The sequence below is a fragment of the Harpia harpyja genome, chromosome 8 (assembly GCF_026419915.1).
Source record: "Harpia harpyja isolate bHarHar1 chromosome 8, bHarHar1 primary haplotype, whole genome shotgun sequence".
NCBI classification, from domain to species: Eukaryota; Metazoa; Chordata; class Aves; order Accipitriformes; family Accipitridae; genus Harpia; species Harpia harpyja.
In genome coordinates this window covers 52,020,226-52,044,416 of record NC_068947.1, presented here as the reverse complement: position 1 = coordinate 52,044,416, position 24,191 = coordinate 52,020,226, and the positions used below count along the sequence as shown (strand labels likewise).

At 55.8% G+C, this 24,191-nt stretch overlaps 2 protein-coding genes and 1 long non-coding RNA gene across 6 annotated transcripts; 1 reads left to right on the top strand and 2 right to left on the bottom strand.

Annotated features, from left to right (window-relative positions):
• Positions 1-2,633: 2,633 nt before the first annotated feature.
• On the bottom strand, positions 2,634-6,296 carry COPS7A (COP9 signalosome subunit 7A). 3 transcript variants are annotated; one of them, XM_052793837.1, is made up of 8 exons: positions 6,089-6,296; positions 5,870-5,945; positions 5,214-5,302; positions 4,936-5,138; positions 4,355-4,460; positions 3,879-4,030; positions 3,460-3,525; positions 2,634-2,652 (listed from the first exon to the last, which is right to left on the bottom strand). In XM_052793837.1, the coding sequence occupies exons 1-7, from the start codon at positions 6,248-6,250 to the stop codon at positions 3,486-3,488; spliced, it is 828 nt and encodes a 275-aa protein (XP_052649797.1). In that variant the 5' UTR covers positions 6,251-6,296; the 3' UTR covers positions 2,634-2,652; positions 3,460-3,485. The 3 variants fall into 3 exon arrangements, with proteins under 3 accessions (XP_052649797.1, XP_052649796.1, XP_052649795.1); XM_052793836.1 differs by lacking the exon at positions 2,634-2,652 and adding an exon at positions 2,911-3,138; XM_052793835.1 differs by lacking the exon at positions 2,634-2,652 and having other exon boundaries at positions 2,911-3,525.
• A 1,334-nt stretch (positions 6,297-7,630) lies between these two features.
• LOC128145279 (uncharacterized) lies at positions 7,631-14,724 on the bottom strand. Its single transcript, XR_008236408.1, has 2 exons — positions 14,559-14,724; positions 7,631-9,192 (listed from the first exon to the last, which is right to left on the bottom strand). It is a non-coding gene; the product is annotated as an uncharacterized LOC128145279 (long non-coding RNA).
• Positions 14,725-14,926: 202 nt separating this feature from the next.
• PIANP (PILR alpha associated neural protein) lies at positions 14,927-23,548 on the top strand. 2 transcript variants are annotated; one of them, XM_052794906.1, is made up of 6 exons: positions 14,927-15,240; positions 21,640-21,708; positions 21,858-22,420; positions 22,582-22,663; positions 22,883-23,110; positions 23,235-23,548. In XM_052794906.1, the coding sequence occupies exons 2-6, from the start codon at positions 21,692-21,694 to the stop codon at positions 23,254-23,256; spliced, it is 912 nt and encodes a 303-aa protein (XP_052650866.1). In that variant the 5' UTR covers positions 14,927-15,240; positions 21,640-21,691; the 3' UTR covers positions 23,257-23,548. The 2 variants fall into 2 exon arrangements, with proteins under 2 accessions (XP_052650866.1, XP_052650865.1); XM_052794905.1 differs by having other exon boundaries at positions 14,929-15,240; positions 21,855-22,420.
• Positions 23,549-24,191: the final 643 nt, after the last annotated feature.

Genomic DNA, 24,191 nt, shown 5'->3' with positions numbered 1-24,191 from the left:
AATTAAAATGAAAACTGATAATAATAATGCTCAGTACTTATCTCACACTTGCCATCTTCAAAGTGATTTACAAATGTTAACTAATTAATTAATCTTCACATCCTCTCTGACTGAAATTCAGAGTCACAGCTGAAGCGAGCAGGAAAATAAAAAGCATGGTTTTCAGGTGAAGGGCAAAGGGAAACCTATGCTCCTGCCCGCTGTTTGCCATCCGGCAAGGCAATTTGCAGCAGTATTTTCATTCTGCACTGCACACCTCTCATTTATTTTTCAGTCATACCAAAGGTCTGAAGTAATTTTATCTGCTACCTTCTGCTTCTTTTTTCTTAATGGAGGTCTTAAAAGGTGTTCCCTTTGAAAAGTAAACAAAACAGAACACTTTCAGAGCTGTGCAGGTGCCCCTTGATCAAATACGCTTAATCCCAAACTCTTCTGAAATCCACAACACAACTGGCCTCAAGAGAGACAAATAAGAGAATGGGAAGGGGGAAGCAAGGCCTACGGCTCCGCTTGGCAAATGCCGCTACCAGAGAATTGAGCTGAGCCTCGGAGAGGGGGGCAAGCCTGATGCCACAAAAAATTATGGCAGGACACAGGCAGACTCACACCGGCTGCGATTTAGCCGTGAGGATCCAAGCCTGGGGCTTCAGCACAGCCTAGGGCTGGTGTGGTGAGCCCCCCCGGGACCCCGTGCTGGTCCACACTCTGGTTGCTGTCACCCATGCATGGGGTTTTTTGCCCACAAGACCGATGCCAGCGTGTGTACGGAGGTCAGGCGCTGCTCTGCCTTGCCGTGTGCTGCGCAGGGCGCTCACACAAGTGCATCACCTTCGCCCCTTGCCGAACTCCCAGTGCCAGCTCAAGGATGCTTCCAGCTCCGCTCCCGGGATCTGCAGCCTGGCTTTAAACTGTGGATTCAGGGCATTTAAAAAGACCCTTTGTGCCCAATAGCCACAACATGGTTAAAGAGAGTAAAACCCAACAGGTCAGAGAGGAGCCAAGACACTTGGGACAAAGAGCTGTTGCGGCTGCTCTTCCTAAGCGACAGCGGGACTCTTGCAGGGCACAAATACCCTCCTCCATTACTGGTAACTTCAGCTCTCCCTGGAGGGGACACCGGTCCAGCCCAGCTCCCGCCAGACCTCGGCCGGCTGTTAGGACACACGCTTTGTCCGGCTGCTCAGCTCCATCCTGAGCCCATCCTCGCTCCTTTGCCTCACACCCCAACAGCTTTGCAAGCGGCCCCTCTTTCCAAGGGCGTGAGGTGCCAGACATTTGGCAGGTGCTCAGGGCTTGCCAGGTATCACCTCCCCTGTTGGCATCTCGGTCCCAGACTAGCTCTTCCCAGGGAGCGGGAGAATCTTGATGCGCACAGACATCATTGCTTTGCGCAACTGCAAACACGGCGAGCGCGGTGACTTTCCTTGCCGAGAGAGACAGATGAAGGTGATGTGATGCAGCGGGAGGAAGGCTCAAGGTAATTTAAACAAAAGCTGGAAGCGTTGTCACAACCCCTCCCCGCAACTTATGGAAAATGGGACTCGTCAAGTAGACTTCCTATTGCTGCAAATTAGTCAGACCTCTCTCGGTGGGTTGAGACAAGCCTGGCTCAGCTGGCCCCTTATGCGCTCCTGCAGCCAGATTTGCATCTCTCCTCTGGACAACTTCATGCCAAACCTCTCCTACTCGGCACTCCTGTTGCCAGACGACTACAGCTAAGGGGCTTGGTGCCTCAGGGCACAGGATAGGGGAAAGGTGTGGGGCTGCCCTAGCTCTTGGAGACCTCAGCCAGTGACAGCAGTCACCCCGGGACAGCTTGGCACATCCCTGCCCTGCGACCTTACGCACAGGGAAGCTGCTTGAAAGTTTTATGAATCCGTGGATTCAGGTGACAGGGGTTTCCCACTGAAAGTTAGTGCTGCATTACAGCAGTCCAGAATTAGTAAGACAGCAATATCGTGCAAACCAGCATTTTGTGGTGTTCGAGTATTGAGATGACATCGCACCTCCCTACCACTAAAACAAGCACGGCCCCCCCCCCCCCAAGCTTGCTCCCACCTACACTGCCTCAGCTCCAGCTCTCACTTGTCTGACCCAGAACAAAATTCACCCAGGCCAGGGAGTTGAAAAAGGCTCCATGCAGACAAAGATCAGGACTTTCCCTTGCTGGATTAATTTTTTGGCGGTTTGCTTATGCCCAGAAACCCCGGTTCAGGGAATCAAATTTTAGCATTGGCACAAGGAAAGAGGCAGAACTAAGCGGGGGTGGGAGTCACGGTGTCAATCTACATTTACATCAGCGTACACCACCGTGGAACAGCAGTGTGACACTCACATCCATCTGACTTGGCTTCAAGCCAGCCTCGAGGATGCATCCTCTGAAGAATCTGAGGGTTTTTTCTGGGCATCTCGCAGGAGTCGATTTCATTAAATTTTTTTTTTTTTTTTTTTTACCAGACTCCAACATCACCTGAGAATGGCTCAAGCAGCGTCTATACTATGAAAACTCACCCAGATGGGCATTGACTCTCTTACCTTTAACTGTCAGACAAGTCCCCACATCACTTTCCGTTTTGTCCAGGATCACGGGCACGCAGTATTGACACAAATGTGAACTTTTTCCTCAGTCTCTGCACCTTCCTCTGAGACTACCTGAAAAGCACCTCTTTTGAATGTTCCAGATGCAAATCAATCACACAAGAAACTCTTTAAGTAAGATTTATCATTCCTTCCTGCTTTATGGACTCTCATCCCAATAGAGCTACCGTGGCACTACCCTCGGGAAAAGGAAGTGAGTATTTCAAGGTTATTCCACCCAGAAACGGGCCAGAGGCTCTCAACATCACGACTTACTTTAGAACATCCAGAATCGGTATATGAGACAAAGAGACACCACCACAGGAGCACAAGTTTGTATAGATATGTCCATAGATCTGTATTTTTATTGTTTATATATATTTATAATATATTTATATATTTTTAAAAGAATCCCTTCAAAAACTACCCTCCCACCTAGCAAAACAAAGATTAAACAATCAAAGATGGCAGCTGCATCCTGGAGCAAAGTATCCCAGGGGTCTCATAGAGCCAAAATGATTGCTGAGCACCAGCGCACTTTTCCCAAGCTTCTGTGATGCCCTGTGGGTGCAAAGGTGACTGACAACAGTTTTATGGCTCTTTAAATTGACCTGTCAGTAGACAGGGAGAGAGAAAGACATGGCCATGGCGATGGGGGCTTGAGTGGTAGGGGAAACGGCAACGCATACAGCTGGAAGCTTAGAGTGTGAAATGCAGTGATGAAAAGGAGGGAGACACTGCCTGGAAAGTCAGTCATGAAGATGGGAAAGAGAACAAACATGCAGGAGAATTAGGTGGCAAGATGGATCTTGGGGAAGAGCTCAGAAGCATCACACTTGGGACCATTGCTACCCCTCCATCCCCCAAATCTCTTCCTCTCACCCTCCCAGTTGTGAAGGGAGATCCAACTAGTTTGATTTAGACCAAATCTTCGCACTGCCCCGGAGCCTGTGGAGAGAGGGGAAAAAAAAAAAGCCAAACCCAATTCAGAGTGGGCACTCAGGCTCATCCCCAACTTCCTTTTCTAAACACACACAAAGAAGAGTGGCTGACATTCTTCGCAAGAGGAGAACACAAGGAAGGCTTATGAACTCTGCTTCAGACCAAGAGCCGCAGAGATTTCCCCTCACATTTGCAACAGAAATGCTCAGCTGGGACTACATCTCTGACCACCCCCTGTCCAGGGAGCAGACCCCTGCACTCAGTAACCTCATTGCTCCGCAACAGGGCTTCCCTCAGTTCACCTCCTGAACACACACACACACACAGAGTGGCTCTTTTTGTTTGCCCCCACTCCTCACCCTTTGGCTTTGGAAGTTTTCTTGCTCGCCTGGCGCTGGTTGGTGCCAGGGGCCGGCTCCCTGAGCTCTGTTAGGTGCTGTTCCGGGTCTTGGGATGTGGCTGCTGCAGCGGCTGCTGTTGTCACTTTAATGGTCTTCTTCAGGTTTGCCACCTGCAACAGCAGAAAAGCAAGAACCAAGGGATTTCCCAACATTTTTAGTTCATTTTGTGGTGTTTTTTTTTTTTTAAAGCAAGCCCTGGAGTGAAGAGCTGCAAGCTCAGGTCAAACAAAAGAGCTAACAGCTGTCCAGCCCCCTGCACTGCAGGGGAGCATTAAGCTGATTTAGGACTCTTCTTCAGGCACAGCCCCCTGGGGGGGTCTGGCCTAGGGAAAAGGTAATGCCTCACTTGAGCACAGACTGTAACAACCACAGGGTACTGGTTCTAGTTATTTTAAAGTGAGGGGCACTGGCTGCTCCCTCCTTGGCCCACTCACCTCGCTCTCTATCTGCTGCTTAAGTGCCAGCTGTTGCTCTTTATGTTGGTTGGCTCGGCTAACCTGTTCTTCAATGCCCGACAAGACAACCTCGCAGCCCTGGCACCTGGAGACAAGACACAGAACTGAACGGGCCAGGTAATTTACACAGCATAGAAAGAAACATGAAAGATGACAGATTTCAACTCTAGCAGCCAAAAAGACCGGAAGGTGACAGCTACACCAGGCAGGGAAGACACAGGAGCAGTAGTCCAATGTAATAACATAGTGACGTTATTACCTGGGAGGGGGACAAATAACAAAGCGACACTAGGTTAGGAACTACAGATACATACTCAGCAAGCCTCCTGCCAGCAGCCAGGACTGTGCAAACGTTGCTGCGGTCCCGTCACCCTTCCAGCAACAAACAGGGGAATTTGGAAAATTATTTTGGAAAACTACTTTCCATTGGAGTTTGGGAAAGGGGATCGAGTAGGCCACCTCACAACGCTACCCCCCGGCGACACACAGAGGATCCGGGGAAGCCACCGGCCACTCCTGCAACCTTTTTTGGGTGTCAGTATTGGGGGCTTCCTCCTCACCACTCCTGCAATGTGCGGGTGATGGTGCTTAGCTCCTCCCTCCGGATGTCCCTCCCAATGCTGTAATCCACCTCCAGGCGCTGGTTCCGCTGATCCAAGCTCCCTCGCAGCACATCTGCGTACACAGCCTCAATCACGAGGTCCTCCAGTTGCCGGACGTTCTTCAGCTGTAACTGCTCCAGCAGCACTGAGTAGGGGATGCACTGTGGAAACACGACGGTAACTAGCATGAGGTAAACCCAGGGGAAGGAGAACTTGGGGAAAAATAGGGCCACTACCTTGATCTTGGCAGCCAGAGTGACGACTGACAGGTGCCTCAGCTTGTTTTTCTGAGCCTCTGTCAAGGGAGGGAGGTTTGCTGCTTCAGCTGTCGTCAGGGGAAAGAACAGGGTATAAGGATTTACGCCTCATTTTCCATTTCCCATCCCTGCGCAGCAGCATTTGTGCCATGCCCGTTTCTTAAAGCGTCTGCACACCAATCCCCCAAGCGATGCTTCGTCTTGCCAAGCCATCCCCATCAATTCTCAGCTCAAAGGACCTTTTCTGAGCAGCCTTTCCTCCCCTCGGCCTCAAGTCATCCTCTCTAGCTGTCCCGCGCCTTATTTATGCGGTTCTGCAGGTCCCAGCGGATACCTAAGTCTTTCCCCTCACCCCTCAAAAACGTCTCTGTCAAGATGTTCTTGGAAATGCCCCACGCAGCTGGCAAATGGCAGCATTAATTACTGCCAGGTACTCCAGCGGTCTCGGCCCCAAAGCGCAATCAGGCGTCTGTCGGGCCGTAGCGACGGAGGCACGGCCCTTGCTGCAAAAGGGGCGTGTGGGCAGTTTGGGTGAGGGTCTGCAACATCCCGGGGCTCCGGCACCGAGGGACCGCCGTCACGGGGAGGGGAAAGGGGTCCCCGAACCGCCTCCCATCCCCGGGGCCCGGTCTCACCCAAGTAGTCCGCGTAGGTACCGTAGGCGAAGATGGTCAGGAGCCGAAAGACGGGGGAAAATTCGCCGTCGGCCAGCTGCGGGGACACAGGGTCAGGCTCCATCACCCTCCGGCCCCGGGGCCGCGGGCAGGGCCCGGCGGGCCTACCGACCCCGAGGCCGGGCAGGAGAGGCGTGGGAGGCCCTGGGGGCCGGGGCCTGGTCCCGGGGCCGGTCTCACCTCCCGGACGGCGGGCATGTCCAGCAGCTCCCCGAAGACGTAGATGCCCGGGGCCTCCAGCACTTGGTGGATGAGGCTGGCGAGGGCGGCGCCGCGGGCCGCCTTGGCCAGCAGCAGGAACTGCTCCTGGCTCTGCCCCGTCACCTTCCCCTCGGCCGCCATGGGACCCCGCCGCGCTCACCCACCCACCCAACCCACCCACGGACCCCCACGGAGACCCCGGCCCCGGTCCCGGCCCCGCCGCCGGCCGGCTCAGCCCCCACCCCGCCCCGCCACAGCTTCTCTATGGCACCGCCGTCGCTAGAGCGGCGGCTTCCGGGTAGCGTTAACTACCCGACGCCGCCGCGCCTTCCCACCGGATTGGGGGAGGCGGCGCTAACACCCGCCTCCGCCTCTTTCCCTATTGGTCGGTTAGAGAGACCAGCGGCGGGGTACGGTTTGCCGCCAGGGCGCCCCCAGCCGGTTGGGGTGTGCGTGGCCGGGCGGGAGCGGCCTGCCGCCGCTTTCCCCGCCGGCCGAGCGCCCGCACCGGCACCGGCACCGGGACCGGGACCGGGCTCTCCCGGTGGGAGAGCGGGAGGCAGGCCCACGCCGGGTGCCCGCCGTGGCCTGGCTTGGCCTGACCTGCCCCGGCAGGTCGTGCTGAGGCCCGGCGGGGCGGCCATTACCTCACCCGCCCGGGGCCCAGCCTCGGTGTGTCCCGGTCGTCCCCGTCCCGCAGGGCCCCGGGTAGGGCCCGCAGGGCCCCGGGGGTTCGGGTCCCTGGGCCTCCAGCGGCCGGTTGGGCCTGGGGCCTTGGGGCGCAGCCAGCCCCCCTTCCCCCCCGGGGTTAACGGTGGCCACCGGTTCGTCACCGGCTCCGGCCACGCTGGTCACAGGCAACGGCCAGCCGTCGCCTTCCCCTTTTCCCACCGCTTTTTTTTCCAGCCTCGTCCTGCTCGCCGCCGCCGGCACCTACGCGCTGTTCTCGTCTTCTTTTGCCACCCGTCTTCCGTCAAAAACTCCCCGCAAAATGTGCCCGGCGAGCCGCAGCCGGCCTAACAGTGATGGGCGCCACGCGAATATCCACGTATTTATGGCTTTCCACGTACATTTCGGTGAATGCTCTTTACCCGTACAAAGTTTACGTCAAAATAACTGGTGAGAAAACATAACGCCACTATATGGCACAGCGTTTTTCGTATTTCGGTGATATGTTTGGTAAGGACCGCTCCAGAATTAAAAGAGGTGCACAGAATACCTTGCGTGTGCCTACACGTCGCTCTCGTCTTTGCTCGGCTTTCACACCATTAAGATCTCGCTATTTTGGGCGGCGTTTGGGGGATATGTAAATGTAAGAAATCTTATGTTGCAAAGCACCGTACTTATGTATTTAAACTATGCATTTTTTAAATCCCTGCGTGCACCCCCTCCTCTACTGCATTAATTTTGACGAAAAAAATTGCTTTACTATCTGCTGAATCATTAACCATCGCACTTGTCAAGAAATGCGTCCCTGATGCAGGCAGGGTATGGCCATAAAAAGGTAGTTTAAACACTCCACAAGGATAGAAATGTTTATGGTATGCTTTAAGTATCAATTCGTGAGCAAATGAGTCAGTGTAATGCGATCAGGAGGCATCACCGAGGGCACGCTTCCCCGTGCTAGGTGAAAGAGCTGTTTTTATGACGATGGGACTAAAAAGTGAGGGTCATTTTGGAAAAAACCTTCATCGCTCTTCTTGTCTTGTATAAATCATGTGGAGGGTGGAGGTGAGTTGCGAGGGGGACTGGGAGGAGTGCAGTCCGCAAACACTCCTTTCAATAAGCAGCATTAAGCTCTTCGGCCAAGAGTTTCCAATCCAGCACCAACTTCCTCATGGCTGGCTTCTTTCGAAGTCAGGGAGGTTTTTCCCTGAAAGCAAAGGAGGCAACAAATTGATGGGAGCCCAATATAGTCTGTGCAGGCAACACGGTTTTAGCGTGTTAAAATCTTAGCGCTGTCAGGGCAAGTTTGCACTCCAGCACGTGGTTGCCCGCAAGGGAATCGGTCTTCAGCTTGGTCAGTTTCGCACGTATTAAAGGCAGTTGACTTGCGCCTTGCCAGGCTTCTGTAAGCGTAACATCTTGAAATAAACATAACATCTTGAAATCTTCGTCTGGGTAAAGTCTAAGTTTGTTAAGGTTTTACTTGCCAGTATCAGCAGCTCTCTTCTCATCACTTGCTTTGACTCTAGTTCTTCTCACGCAGCTGCTGTGGCTGAGTCGTGGAGAAGGCTCCTTTGGGGTGCTGTACTGCTCCAAACGCAATTGTAGAGCTGGAAAATACAACCCGTGGCTGCCTTGGGGAGTTAGGTCATGGCGTCTCCTCGTGAGAGGCTGCTCCGAGCTCATTTGAACAGCCGCATGTATTGTCCCTACCCCTTCTCAGGGTCCCTTCAGTCCCTGAGACCCTTCAGTGCTCGGTCTCCACGCTGAGGCTACTGACAGAAGGAGGGAGCGGTGCAGACAGCAATGGTCGGCGTGGAAAACCGAACTTCTAACGTTAGTGGCCATGCCACTAGAATTAAATGGACGTCACGCAAAACTAATTCCAGGCAGAAGGAGCCAAACGCCTCTGAGTGCCTGGGCCAGGGAGGCAAAGAGGTGCCCTGACAGGGGAAGGCACCCAGACCCTCAGCCCTGTGCCGGCAGAGCACGTTTTCATTCACATGCTCTGATGTCCCCTTACCTTTGGGATGTCTCAGTCTCATTTGCCTCGGAAATCTGGGGCTGAACAAAGAGGCTTCTCTGGTCAGCTTCCGTTGGTACGTACGCGTGGGCGCGCTCAGTCATCTCTCCTAGAAAAGTGCCCCGGAGCCACCGGTTCAGGGCATTGTCAGAAGCTGTCCTGCCCCGGGGTCCTCAGTGAAGGAGGTGGTAAGGAGCATCTCCTGCACTTGGTCGGGTAAAACGTGACCGAGACACATTTTACCCAACAGACACGTCTTCAGGACAGGCTGAAGATCACAGTGGCCCAGGGAAGCAGGGAAAGGCTATGAATCTGTATTCTCAGAGCTAGCAGTCTGGGCTTCTTCATATAGCAGGATTAAAGGAGAAGCAGGGCTTGTAAGGTTGGGTCAGAGCTGTGAAGGCAGGTTACAGGGCAGTATCAATAAAAGGACTATGTCCTTCCTACTTTTCCCTCTCTGTTTCTGTATTTAGGTCTGATTCACCATAGCCTTACACCTGCTGTATTCACTTACACCAGCGCAGAGCGCATTCAAATCAAGTTCAGATGTAACCCTGCTGATTCGTAGTGTTTTATTACTCTCTTCCCCACCCCCTCGCCAGCTCCTTCCATCTCAGTTTTATCTCTCTATCGATCTGTTTCTCTCACACTCTCTGACACGCTTGCTGCCTTTCATTATTAGCCAGATAAAGCCAGGCAGCCGGAGCATCCTAGCTACATGGTGCTCTCTCCGTCCTCCTCCTCCACTCCGATCCTGAGGTCCTACGTCCTCTGTGCCGGGTCCCCAGGTTTTTGTCTGCTCCTTCTTTGTCCTGCATAGAGCTAAAACAAGGGCAAAGACCAGAAAGTCCTTTGAATGAATCGGATCCTGAGCAATCCGAATGAGAAGGTCATCGTCTTCCTAAAAGACGCAAACCCTCGTGAGAGTGCATGGTGACATCCCCATAACTTAGCAAAGTCTCTGCCTCGTCCCTAGATCGGGGTGCCGGGCATTGAGATTAAATTCCAGACTCCTGGAGTCATTAACTTCCATGCTTTCACTTTGTTCACAAAGCAAACGCCTGCCTTTATGGTCACAGGGAGACTGTGAAATGTGATTTTCACGTAACCTAAAGAGTTGGAAGTAGGAGGCGAAGAATGCAGATGAAAGCAAGGCTTTACAACATTTCATAATTTTACGATAAATCTCGTGACACGGGGAGGTTCTGCGTTGTTATTTCTGAATGTTTGGGATTTCTAATTCTCACTGTAACCACCCCTGGCATCATCTCTTTCTTCTGATCTCGCTCTGATCTTTCCAGAAAGAAACCTCCATTCTCTTTGTACTGTAGATCCACCTTCTTTCCTATGCGCTCACTGTCCCACTTTAAAGCCTGGAGAGCTGTACTGTCTCATTCTAGGTTGTTTCTCTCCTCACCACCGCAGAATCCAAATAACTTGTCAAAGCGCTGATGATATTTTTTCCCCAGCCCTTCTCCAAACATAGCTAGGGTCACATCTTCTGATTTTTCACAACTGTGTGTAACACAGACTCCGAGACAAAAACACTGCAAGGACAAAGGAGGCTGGGGTGAATCGCTTGGATACCAACACGATCCAGAAGGCTTTTTACCCTAGAACTTGTGCTGGGCTAATGCACACAGGGTCCTAAGACCCGTACCTGGTTATGCCTAAAGGCAGCCCAATGTCAGCTGCTTACAGAGGAGATTAAAAAGGGAGTAACTGCACGGTAACTCTTCCTCCGATCTGCTCTCACAGCCCTCAGGATTTTGCAGACCAGGAACTGTTTTCCAGACAGGCCTTTGGTCGTGATTCAAAGACTCCAGAAGAGAGAGGATCTTGCACTTCACATGGTAGTTTGTTCCTGTGATTAATCACTCTCCAGTGACTGGCTCGTGTTATTCTCTGCCAGAATACCTGGTAGGCTTTTCCCCAGGAAGGAAGTGATACTGCAAGCAAATCATGTCTCGTTCTGCTTTTTGATACATTAAACAGGTTGACCTCTTTAAATAACTGAGATCTCCAGCCTTCGGATCACCTTTGATTCAAAGTTATTTTTAAAATATGGAGCATGAAGCAGTGTACAGTTTTCCAGCATGGGACTTACCCAGACACAGAGAGAGGTTTAATCATCTCCTCACTTTGCTTCCTTACTTCTGTCTTTGCACGGCCAGGGATCACTTCAGATCCATTGCTGCAGCCTGGCCCACTGGCCTTATGTTGGGTTTTCTGCCTGTTACGGTCCCTAAATCCTTTTCAGATCACCTCTTTTCAGGACTGGAGGTTGTTCTTTGTAGATTCGGACATTTTTTCCTGCTCATGCCTGTACAATGAGCTCTCGACTATCTTGTAAGAAGTTTCATGAGAACGACCACCTTACCAAGTGCAGTAGGTCATTCTGTGCTGGTCCCATCCTCATTATTTTTAACACTCTAACAATATTTGTGTCCTCAGTAAATTGTGTCAGAATGAGCTGTATCTGCTCATCAAGCACTGAATAAAATGGTGAGTCATACCTGACCCAGGACTTGTTCCTGGGCATCCACATAGAAACACTGCCACTCAAGGGTGGGCTTCCAGGGATGACCTCCTTTGCGTTTGCAGGTCGTTAAAAGGAGTTAACCAGCTCACTTAACCTCCTGCTCTGTTAATATTGCATAATACTATTTTTCTCTCATCAGCACGCTTTGGGGTATTAATGCTTCCAGAAGCCTGGATAGATCTAAGGCGTCACCTTTTCCAAACAAACCTGTAGTCACATCAAAGACTGACAAGAACAAAACAAGTTTATGCAGCAAAATCGGTTTCCTCCAAATCGGGCTGATTGGCATTAACTGGAGAATCTCATATCAGCTCTTTGCTGCTTTGCCTAGAAACTTTCAGGTCTTCTGTTTGCTCTTTACAAATACTGGCAGGGCATAGCTCTCTTCCAGTCTTCTGGGATGTCTCTGATATTCCAGAGCTTATTAACCAGTTGTTCGGTGAGCAACAGGGCCGAGGAAATCAGGTTCTCTATGGACTTGTTTCCTACATGTTCTGTACTTCCCGCGACCGTACCTTCAACCAGGGTATCTTCGTGACACCCTTTCCACAGTCTGCCACATCCGTGAGTCCTTTCCCCTTGGTCTATACCCTATGTCGCCGGGCTCCTCCTCCACCTCTCTCTAACATGCACAGCTTTCCCAATATTTTCTGCTTAATTCTTTTGGCCTGCTGGCTGTCCTGCTCCGACCTGTGGGGTTTTGCCCAGCAGCATGGCTACGGGCTCTCTTCCAGTACAGGCACCGAGAGCGTCTCTCTCCTCTGTCAGGCTGCCGGTTTTTATACAACTTACTGGAGCTTATTTACCTTTTAGACTCTGGTTCTTTTGTCAAACCTATGGCAACTAGGAGACAGACGGACAGACAAAGTTCTGCAGATAGCAAGGCAACCACGTGGGTCTCTCCGCCCTTAGGAAACAACGCTAAAAACAGCAGCAGTGGGCCGCTTGGCCTCAGGACTCTTGGGTGTAAATGATCTGTACGTGATGATTTAAAAGTGACTCTGCCAGATAGAAATAAAAGCCTCATACCCTTCCCAGGTATGGCCGGGCAGGGAGGTACTTCATTGTCCTCACATGACATACACTGATCCTGGTCCAAATCCTGGCCAAACCGAGGTAATTTTTACATTTCCATCTTCTTTCCATCACCACATCACCCTCACCTTAACACCTTCAGAGTAATACTTTAGACTGAGCGTCACTCTCATGTCATCTTTCCACAGCTACCCAACTGCTCCTCCATCGGCCCACCTGATTCCATCTCTCCCCTCAAATTTCCCTGTAATTTTACATTAGCTGTCCTTTGAGCCCACCCCATCCAGAGTACCTCCAGTTGCCGCTCTGCTTGTCTAAACCTGTGCTCCAAACAAGCCGTTCCCTTTCTATCACGTAAGAGAGTGACATCAGGCCTTGCGCTCGCTGTTCCCATCACCTCGATGGCTTTCCTGACTCCCCCCCACATCTTCCAGGGTTTCCCTGGTCCCTACGACATCCTCCTCCTTGTTCTCTCGCCTGTCTCCAGCTCCTTTTGCTTCCTTCCATAGTTTCGCTCTTCAGGGGGATTTTCAGTGTTTGCGTCATTTGGATTTTCGCCCTTTAACTGACCTTTCCCCGGTTGAAATTTCTCGTCTGTTTTGTGCTTCCCAATTATACTAAACACATTCGTCAGGATTTGAAAAGGTCAGAAAGAGCCCATGTGGCCGATGTAGCCCCTTCCAGAGCTTTCCACCCTCCGCTACCCCCAGGGTGAGAAGGCAGGAGGAGAAGCGCAGAGAGCAAGGCAAGCCGTACGCCGGGTCGTGCCGCACCGCCGTGTCCCCGGCCACGTCTGTACAGGTGGTTTCTTGGGATGCGTGTGCGAGGGCTCGCTGAGCGAGCTTTGCACACATCATTTGTACCAGTCCCGGGAGGGCTAGGGATGAAAAGGCTGGAGAACGTGACGGAAGCCTGGATAATCTCTGACATAAAGCCCCGTGTACGTGAAGGGGACAAAAGCCGGGGGGCTCAGCCGTGTGCACGCCTGTTGACACACAATGGCACTGCATCTCACACAAATCCAGACCGTGACATGTCCCCCGGCAGCGCCGTCCCCCCACGCCCCGACCTCCCAGTGACCATAAGCCTTAACACGACCGCAGCCCCGTGCCGATACGCCCAAACACACACCGACGTTACTCCCAAACACGCAAAAAACCTGTTGACTCTCCCAAACACGCTTACAAAAACACGCGCAAGGCTCAAACCTTCCGACACGGGAAAGCTGGGATCAGCCTGGTTCATTAGCGCGGGAGCTCGCGGGAGGCCTGACGAAGAACAACAGACTCAGCCCACTCAGGTGCCTGTCCAAAGTTGGCACGACCTGTTCCGGGCATCCCGCCGTGCTCAGGTTTGGTACCGTGTGTCCGTTTGTCATCCGTGTCCATTCCTGATGCAGTGGCAGGTTGCTTTACAGCTCGGCGCTGCCTCTGCTCTTTCCTTCTGTTTTTTTCCCAGGGTCAGTCACAGTCTTTCCTCATCACTTTATGATGAAAAGTTTGATTGTTTCTGAGGATCTGAGGAAATTACTTTCTTGCTTCCTCATATTTCAGACCTTGGAGTGGAAACTGTCTTTCTGTCATTGACTTTCTTCTCTCACCCATGGGTTGCTCAGCTGCTCCCTTCTGATTTGGACTGTGCTTTCTCTTTGGTACTTGATGGTGGAGGGACATTTTCCCTGTAAAACGCCCGGCCCCTCAAAGGCACATCACCTTCTTTCTTTAATTTCGCTGTCACATCCCTACCATTTCCAGACTCATCCCGTCCATCCCTGGCAGAAACACACTTGGGGACACGCTCAAACGACCCGCGTGATCCCTCAACGGGGAAACCCACCTTGGACTGGACCCCCCCGCCTCCCCCCCCCCCAAAAAAAATCGCTCCCCCAGCACCCCCGTGTCCCACCCGACCCACGCGTGGGCTGCTCGGCTCTGCCCGGCAGCTTCCACCGGACCCCGCCGCCCGCCCACCCACCCGAGCTGCGCCCCGCCGGGACCCCCCCCCTCCCTCTCCGGTACCGGGGGGGGGGGCCGGGGATGCGGGGGGGGGGGGGGCATTTCCCCGAGGGAACCGCTGCGGGGCGGAGAGACGGGGGTGGGGGGCGGCGGGGGTGAGCCCGGGGGAGGGGGATCCCGGGTGGGGGGGTGGGATGGGGGGGGGGGCCTCCGCCCCCAAGGACGGACCGGTCCGGGGGTGGCATTCGCCGGGAGCGAGCTGGAGCGCCGGGTCCCTTGGAGACACCTCTCTCCATGGCAACCTAATCGCTTCCTGTGAAGATCCCGAAATAACCGACGAGACGGGGGAGCGGAGCCGAGCCGAGCCGAGCCGAGCCGAGCGGAGCGGGCAGCGGCGGCGGGTGGGGGGGGGGGGGGGGGGGCAGGTCCGGCGGGCGGGCAGGGAGCGGGAGGAGCCTTCGCGACCGGCCGCCGGGGCAGGGGGGGTCCCGGGCCGGGGCGGAGGGGCAGGGGACACACACACGGAGACACGGAGGCGGTGCCCCCGCCCGGTTCCCCCCCCCACACACACACACACCCCCCCCCCCCACCTCCCCGGCTCGCCCCTCGGGCTGCAGCGGGGGCGCCGGTGCCGGCCGCGCCGGTGCCAGCAGCCATGGGGTTAACGGGAGGCAGCGAGCGAGAGAGACGGAGACAGAGAGAGAGAAAGAGGGGCTGGACCAGCGCTCGGCAGCTGTTTATTTCAAGGCATCTCTCGCTCCCTCTCCCTCAGCCAGGGCTCAGCCTCGTCAAACCTTCCTCCTCCTCTCCGTCCTTCGTCCTGGCCATGGGAGGCACCGGCAGCAGCGGCTGTGCTCCCCCAGCCCCCTGCTCCGCCGCCCCGGCTGCTCCCCACTCGTCTCCCCGCAAGGTAAGTTCATCCTCGCAGCCCGGGCTCGGGGCGGGGGGGGGGGACACGACGGGGCGGGGATGGGGCTGCAGGGGCGAGGGGCAGGGAGGGATGCGTGCCCGTCTCCAAGTCGCCTCTCCCCGTCTCCTTCCCTGCGTCCTTTCTCCCCCTTTCCCCTCTCCCCATCTAGGTGCTCTGTCTCCTTCCAGCCGGCCGTCTCCTTCCTCCCCCCGCCGCCTTCTCCTCCTCCTCCTTCAGTCTGGGGCAGGGGACGCCCGAGGGGCTGGGAGGGAGGGGGCACAGCCGAGGCATCGCTGCCTCTCGCCCTCCAGCTCTGGGCTCCATCACAGACCTGTTGTGCTGGAGCACCGGAGCCTGCGCTGAGGAAGGCGACTTCAGCCGAATTGGCGCAGCTGGAGAAAGGGAACGGAGGGGTCAATCCCTCCTCCTGCCCGGCCAAGGGTGCACCATGCCGGAGAGAGCAATTCGGACGTGGGGACTCAGCACCTGAAGCACTCGGATGCCCGGGAACAGTAGGAAACTGGGAGGCAGAAGATTGGCAGACTCACGACATGTATTGCAGGCAGGCACTAGATGGCAGGGGACCGGCATCCTAGAGTGCTGCTTGGAATGGGGCCACACTCACAGTTCCCAAATGCGGGGGGACTTAAGCTCGGAGGACCACCGAGGGGCTTCACACGCCCATTCCCTAGCTACCGAAATGTCCAAATGCACCATCACCCTTCCAGCCCCGGATTCCGCCCCCGCCTAGGATCTCTATACCCAGCCCGTAAGCGCTCGCCCTGGCACAGGAATTCCCACCGGCACTCACCGACCGCTGCAGGACCCGCACTGACACAGGGCGAGCGGTGGCAGCCCCTCCGCGGTCCTGCCGGATCCCCCCGGCCGCTGCCACCAGCCCTCTCAGCCTCAGACGCCGGGTAGAGCGGCCTGACGTGAGCCACCGCATTCAGCCCGCCAGCCCCCAAATTCAGCCCGCTCCGCGAGCTGTCGCCCCCGGCCCCGTGCGCAGCGGGAACTCCTTCCCCAGACGGCCTTGGCATCTCCCACCCCGGCGTACCAGCGTTCGGATTCAGGCTCCCGGCTGCCAAAACTCCTCCGAGTGCAGCAGAATTACCTCCCCTGGGGCGGCTGCTCAGGGATTCCTCCCGTTCCCCGTCCCCACCCAGCCAGATACAGCAGGACGTATATATAACCCCTCTTCACCAGCACCAGGTTCATGCTTCCTGCTACCAAGCCAGTAATGACTGCATCTCTGCCTCTTGGACCACGAACTCCGGGATGTCCATGGCCACTGAGAAAAATATAGGCGTGGGGTGCCTGGGGCACCAGGCAGTGTGTGGGGGGGTCTCGCTGCCAGTGTCTGAACTCGCTCTGCTCAATGCTTGGAGAGATAGCTGCTGGGTACCACGGTCCCAGATCACAGTCTCGTATCAGTAGCTGTCACCGTAGCCCTTGATGCTGGCTAGGAGTTAAAAAATGACAGCCAACCTAGCGTTCTTCCTCTGCGAGGAGGGCTGGGTCCTCCTCAGGTTTGTTTTGGTTTTTTTTAATCACTATTTCGAGTGGGATCGTTGCTGTGGGGGAGCCGGGCGAAGAAAGGATTTGCATGAAGCTCTCGGTGCTGCGGGGTTGCTAATGGCGAGCGTTATTTCAGCCGGCAGTAAGTTTCATAATCTTGGCCCAGCTCCTGTGAATGTTCTGTTCCTCAGGGTCATGAGCCTCTTCCCCCTTCTTCCATCCCTTCCCCCCTCTCCCCAAACTGGTTGGCAATTTCATTGTTCCAGTGGAATATATCCGTCATGTGAGGTCATCGCTGCATAAGGAGAGGTGATTGATTGCTTAGGTCACTGGGGCCTGTCCCATGCTGGGCTTTGAATGCTGGCTTGGAGACCTTGAACCGGACTCGGTGCTCAGAGGCGAGGCGATGTGGGGTGCAGAGGGGCACGGTGATGCATTCCCAGCAGCTTGAGTCGCCGAGCAAACAGACTGCTGCATTCTGAACTAGCTGGAGCGCTCTGAGAGCAGACGGCTTCATTCCTAGAGGCACAGTATCACAGCAGTCAAGCTCGAGATGTTACAAAAATACAGATAGATCATCATCTGCCAGCCGAGCCAGACAGAATCGGGTGCAACTCTTTTCCCATCCCCGGATGGAAGGAGACTCTACCCGCTTCTCACTAACAGGGCTTGTATGTGCTCGGCTTCATCCAATTGCTCTTCAGTCAGAGCTGATCGCAGCCAGGCATTGAGAAAGCTGTGAGATTCTCAAATTTTAAGGCCAGAGGGACCATTTTGATCATCGAGTCTGACCTACGGCAGAGCACAGGCCAGAGAATTTCACCAATTTCATTTCCTGCGTCAAGCCCATAACTTCTGATTGAACCGTAGCGTCTCTTTTAGAAATACAGCCACGCGAAGGCTCCAGGCAGTAGGGAATACACCACCTGCCTAGGTGAATTGTGCTGGTGTGTGACCCTCTTTATTAATAGTATTGTTCCTCATTTGAATTTGTCAAACTTCAGCGTTTTCTAACAGAAGGTTACAGATTGCATTTGACGGGAGGGAGCTACAGCACGGGTATTGCCTGTGCACGGCTGGCACCTTGGCCCTTTTATTCCTGTGACGGCTTTTATATTTGGATAGGATTTATCTTTGGGACCACGGTGTACATGAATCCCGGACACGGAGAAGGAGTTATTGGCAGCGAATCCTAGGGCTTCCCCGGGGCGCAGTAGCATCTGAACTCTGGAGCTCAGGGTGTCACATTCAGCGTTTAGTCTGTGCTCCCTGCTCAGAGCAGGAGTGCCAGCAGGCTTTGCTCCTAGCCATTAGTTAGGATGTAAATTCCCAGCCCGCTTGGTGAACCGGGATACATGCTCTGGGGCACGGCTACCGAGATCTGCTCTCTCACGTCCCAGCAGCTGCGGTGGGTCCGTGCTGCAGGAGACTTACAAAGAGGAAGGAAGCACAGCTGGGTCCCTGACGCTGGGGAACAGCAGCAGGATTCGTGCTTCCATCCGGCAAATGCAATGAGAGCAGCTCCTAATAGATTAGCCCCAGGGATCTCGGGTCTGGACCAGTAGTGGGGTCCATATGCAGTAGCAAAGAGCAGTGTAATTCTTACTCACAGCTTTCAAGCACCAAGATTCACAAACTGAGCTCGGTGAAGTGCCCTGGGGAAATAGCTTTGTCATTCACACTCTGTCATCTGTGCATCACAGGACTGGAACGCTGCGATGGAGGCTATGTACCTAGAGTGAAAATACACGGGTCCATCTTTGGACCCTGGGAGTAGCCCTGCCCGTTTTTATCACAATTAGACCTGGAAGGCAGATCTGAAAGCGAGAGCCACGCCATGTGGTACTGGTGCAGAAATCCAGTCTCTCTGCTCTGGCACGCAAAGGCCTCTTGGATGGTGCAAGCTGCATGGATACTGGGATTTGTACGTCCAGGTAGTAAGAGCATCGGCGTCCCCTCCTCCTCCTCCTCTCTGAAGATCTTCCAGTTTATTCAGCATCCGCACCGGGAGCTGCATACAGAGCTGAACGAAGGGCATTTGTTACACTTGCCCTCCGACGCAGCAGGGTCTGTGCCCAGGACACAATCCCCGCTGCCGGCGGCTAACTGCAGAGTGCCCCAGGCACGCTTTATCTGCCGCTTTGTCAATAAGCCACAGGGACCTCCAATGCTCTGTTTTGAACGTGAGCGCTCCATGCGCAGTAGAGTCCAGCCCTCGCCGGGTGGCATTTCCATCCAAAGCCTTCCTTTGCTCTCACGGCATTCATGCTATGGGAGGCACCTCTGTGCGTCTCCCGGCTCCTCCACAACCACGCCTGGGTGTGCTAGGGCAGGACACGCTCTCAGGCTCCGGCCACGATACGATGAGCAAACCAGAAGGTGTTGACCGAGACCAGCCGACGTTGCCTCATTCCTGCACTCACCTGGAGCCACCTTTAGGGCTCTTCACCGTTGGCAGCAGGACCTGTGCACAACAGTGTCTCAGGTCTGAGGCTTACACCCGCTGTCCGGGCTGTCACTCCCACAGCACGATGTGTACACGAGGAGGACAGTGCTGGGGCTCACTCCTTCCCCTCGGCTCCAGTTACAGCTATTTCTTGCTCCATAGGGCTGAAATTCAGACTACCGGGTGTGAAAGCAATTCAGGATTTGGCTCTGTAGGGTTTCTTATTCCCAGGCTTTAGACCCTGGGAATCCATGGTCTGGGGTGCAGTTACTGGAGCTCACAATCTCAGCCGAGAACTCCATTGTAAGACGTCCCAACAAGTGAGAAGAGCGCAGCGAGCTGGGTGACCCAGCACACGGTGCACCCGCATCCAGGCACGTTTCTGCCAGTAGAGCCATCTGTGTTAGGAGGAGTGCTAGCGGTTACACGAGGGGTTACATCCCCCACCAAACTGGAGGCACCGAGGTCGACCTGCACCTGGAGAAGATCTCCGCTCCTGGCGTGGCACCGTCCAGACCCACATCTCCCCCTGCCTGGTGCAAAACGGCCCGCAGCCCCTGAAGACCAGAGCTGTAACTGAGACTGCTGTGCCACAGGGTCTTCACCCCAGGGATCTACTGTCCTGTGGGGAGCCCCAGGCATGGCCCCAGGCACTCCAGGCCACCTTGAAACCACTCAGGCAGTTTTTGCGTGCCCTCTAGCCCGGGGACTCACACGAGGAGGTCCCCGACGCTTGGAATTCCCTCCCTTTCCAAAGTCCAAAAGAAATTCTGTCACGGATTTGTGTTGCCAGACATGATCTTCCGCGGCATCGTGATCGTAATCCAGATGGCCAAGATCTCGCCAGCCTCTGGTTTCGGAAGAAACTTGCTCCGTTCTGCTGCTTCTCTGCAGAGCTGCATTTTAATACTGAGTCCCCTCCAAGGCTTAGAGGTTCAGGAGCAAAGTACAAAGAAATGCTGAGAATAGCTACTCTTTTCTCCTCATCTTCATCTCAGGATCCCTCCAGAGACCGATCTTGCCCCAGAGTGAAGGGCAGGGCACTAGCCGACAATTCCTTTTTTTCTGTGAACTTTGTTTAAATATTTAACAGAAGGAAACTAAAAATATCCCCAGTTAATGCAGCAGGAGCTAGGCAGCTACTCACTCTTGGGTGCCCTTCCTCCCAGCCCCTCTCCTCAGGTGTTCATCAGGGGCGCGAGCCCCCTTCCCACAGCAAGCACCGGGCTTTTCCCTCAGCAAGAGGAAGCCTCCCATTCCGGAGGGGCTGCAGTTTTAGTTCAGGGCATGGAGGGAGCAGGAGGGGATGGCAGCAACCCCTTGGGAGCCAGGAGACGCAACGCAGCTGGCTCAGGGCTGCAGGGGCAGGGATGGCCTCTGAGTTGACTCCCTCGGCCAAACATCCCCGTTTCTCCACGCCGGCGGCCACGGAAGGGCGTGACCGTGGGTTGTCGGCGTTCATGCTTTCCCCTTCGCGACGAAGGAGCGAGCCGAGTATCTCGAATGATTTTTTTTCTTTTCGTGCGTGTGCGTGCGCGCGGTCTTTGTTGCGGAGAGGATCCCGGGTCAGGCACGGAACGGCTCACCGGGGAAGGGCCGGCGCTGCGCTGTGCCCAGCCGAGGGAAGGGACAGACGGCACGAAGGGCGGCCGTGCTGCCGGTGCAGAAATCCAGCTGGAGGGACCAGCCCTTACTCCGTGTTACCGCCGCTGCCTAGTGCTGCTCGGCCACGGGAGGTGGGAGAGAAAGGGGAGGAATAGGGGAGGAAGGGAGGGACGGGACAGCGCAGAGGACGCTAGGACAAGGAGTGTGGGAAGGTATATTCCGTGTTCGCTAAGAGGAATGTAAATACTAAATATTTGATAGGCGTATTTTTTCTCCTAAATTCTTTAGTAAGGCTGGACTTTTCTCGCTGATTCACTCTCTCTTTCTCAGTCTTCTTGGTTTATCACTCTCGTGCTTCCCCTCTCGCTCCCTCACTCTGGCACACAATGAAGAGGCTCTTCTTTAATAAATGGATTACACGCTCCACACTATAAATAAACACAGGAATTAAGATTCCAACTTGTTCCTGCGACAAGCAAACAAAGATGCCGAATCCCCCCTCTCGGCCCTCAGACGGGAGAGTCCCCGGGGAAGCTGCGCATGTGCCTCCGCACGTGTGCTCCGGAGATTGCTCCTTGCTTTCGCGTGCGTACGCTAACGCGCGCGTTTCTGCGCGGCGTTGGGGTCGGGGGGGACGGCGCACCTCCGTGCAGGAGAGCACGCAGGGAGCACGAGAGCGGGAGCCGGTGCACGCGTGGGTGCACGGGCGGCCCGTTGCCCTCCCCGCCGGTGCCGGGAGCGCGCCGCGGCGGCACCCGCTGCCTCCAGGGAGAGAGCGGTCGATGCTGGGCGAGGGGACGCTAACACCTCTCCCTTTTGGTTCCCAGTGAAGAAGATGAGGCAGGATCCTCGCTGAGCAAAGACGCTGTTGCATCTGAGATGGAGCCCGCTGCCTGGTAGGTTCGCAGCTTCCCACGTTCGCCGGCGACGCGGGAAGATGACGGGAACGCGGGCGGCGGGCTGCTCCGGGCTTGAGCTTTCGACGGGAGGGATGTGTCAGATAAGGCTTTCTTCTTTCTCCCCCCCCTCCCCGGTCCCGCAGCAGGATGCCTCCGCTCCTCTCCCGCATCCACTCCCTGCAGCTGTGGCATCTCCTCCTCCTGGTCTCGGCCGTCCCTCCTCCTGCCGTCTGGTCTCTTCGCTCTCGGGGTCCGGCGGCCGCTCGGCCTCTTTGCACCCGTCGGAGCCCCTCGGCCCCGCGACCCATTTGCATCTGGGACAGGACCTCGCTGCCGGAGAGGGATTCTCGCTTCGCCCTGCCGCGCCAGCGGGCCCTGGCACCCCGGGGGGGAGAGCTGCGGCACGTCGCGCGGCTGAGGCGCCAGGCGGCGGGGGCCCGTCCCGCCACCCCCTCCGGATTTGAGGACGGCATGCCCTCCTCCCAGTACCCCTGGGCCATCGTGTGGGGCCCCACGGTGTCGGATGAGGACGGAGGGGACGCCAACTCGGCCAACCCAGGCTTCCCGCCGCTGGGTTACACCTTCGTCTCGCCCCACGGGATGGCGACGGCGCAGCCCAACTCCCACTCGCTCCTGCACAACGCGGGGCTCAACCTGCGCGAGACCCCGGCCACCCTGCGGCCCTTCTTGTTTGGGCCCCGGGGGGAAGGTAAATCCGCCCTTTGCTTCTTTCGCACCCCTCCCTGTCCCCGCAGGAGCGGCTCCTTCTGCAAAATTCACGAGGTTCTCCAGCGGGAACCTCCCTTTGCGCTGCTGCTCTCCGGGGACCGGTGGGGGTGGCCATCACACACCCCCCCCTCTGTCTCGCAGGTGTGGACCCCCAGCTGTACGTCACCATCACCATCTCCATCATCATTGTCCTGGTCGCCACTGGGATCATATTCAAGTTCTGGTGAGTGGGATTTGGGCCGACGGAGGCTGTCACCCGCGCGGGTGGGTGGGCAGGAGGACTGCGGGCTTGGGACCCGTTTGTGCCAAGGGTGCGGGTCTGGTGCCGCAAGCCCGTGCGAGGTTTGGCACAGCGGGGTCCCAAAAAAACCTCCCGTCGTCGAGGGCCAGGGCTTGTCTGAGGGGGGGCACGTTCCACCTCGCCCCTTGTCTCTCTCCGAAGCTGGGACCGCAATCAGAAACGCCGGCGTCACTCGGGGCAGCAGAGCGGCGGGAGGCAGCAGGAGAGCCAGCAGCCCCTCGCGGACCTCTCCCCCACCACCGTCAGCATTTTGGGGCCCTACAGCGACTCCCTGGCCCCCACGCCCGAGGCGGAGGAGTCCAGGCAGGGCCAGGAGGGCATGGAGAAACTGGGGGGCCACGGGAAGAGCACGGCCTTCCAACTCAACCGGTGAGTGGCCGGGGAGGGAGGCGGTGGCGGGGGACCCGGGGGACAGGCAGGGGCGAAGGGTCCGGTCGGTGGGACAGCGTAAGCGCCAGTCGCTAATTGATTTCCAATTCCTTTTTCCTCCCAGAATCCCACTGGTGAACCTGTGACGCTCACGGGAGAAGCAGAGCTGGCTCCCCCCCCCCACCCTCCCGTCACAGCCGGCGAGCGCAGACTCCCGCCGCCTCTGCTACCCCAGGAAAAAAAACGACCTCCTTGTGCCACGGCCCGCCGCCACCATTATTAATTAACTCCGCCAGGACGTGCCTGGGCAAAAGGACGAGCTGGGCCTCCTTAGTCTCCCGCTGGGAGAAGGTTGGGGACCCCCCCCCCCAGCCCACGCAGGACAGGGTGATGAGAGAGCGGGGTGGTGGGAGGGAAGACAGCTGGTGGTGGCATGAAATTTTGAAAAAATTTTGAAATTTTGGCCTCCCCGGCCCCTCTCCTAGCACACACACACACACACACACACACACACGCTTGGATCTCCGTGACTCTCTCACCAGTGCATGCCTGACATCGGGGGTAGGCGAGGTGGAAAGGCGTACCCCTGTCCCCGTGGGCCCTAACCCCTCTGTGTGTGTCCCCCCCCCCACGTCGTGCGCTTTGAAGTGAACGTCTGGAGTTCAGCGGCTGCGGGATTGCCTGCCGGGGCTCGGTCTCCCCTGAGCCGCGACTCGGGTGGTGGCAGGTTCTTCTGCTCCCGAGGGTCCCAAGGGTGGGCGAAGCTTGGGCAGAAGAGGCTCACACAGCACCTGCCCCCCCCCAGCAACCCATTTCCTTGAAGGAAACATTACCTCACCCCTAGATGGAAGATACTCCCATCTTTCCATTTTCTTTCTGCCTAACACTCCTCTGTTTTTTTCTCTTCAGCTTGTATCTTTCTTCATCTCTCCGTCCTCAATTTTTTTCTCCCAGTTCCTCCCCCTGCCACTTCTCTTGCCAGTTAAAATTGGAAAAGGTTCCTTTAGCTTTCCAAATGTTTTGATCTCTTGGAAGCCTCCTCGCTATCCCCCTCCCCTCCCTCAGTCTCCTTCAGCAAGGT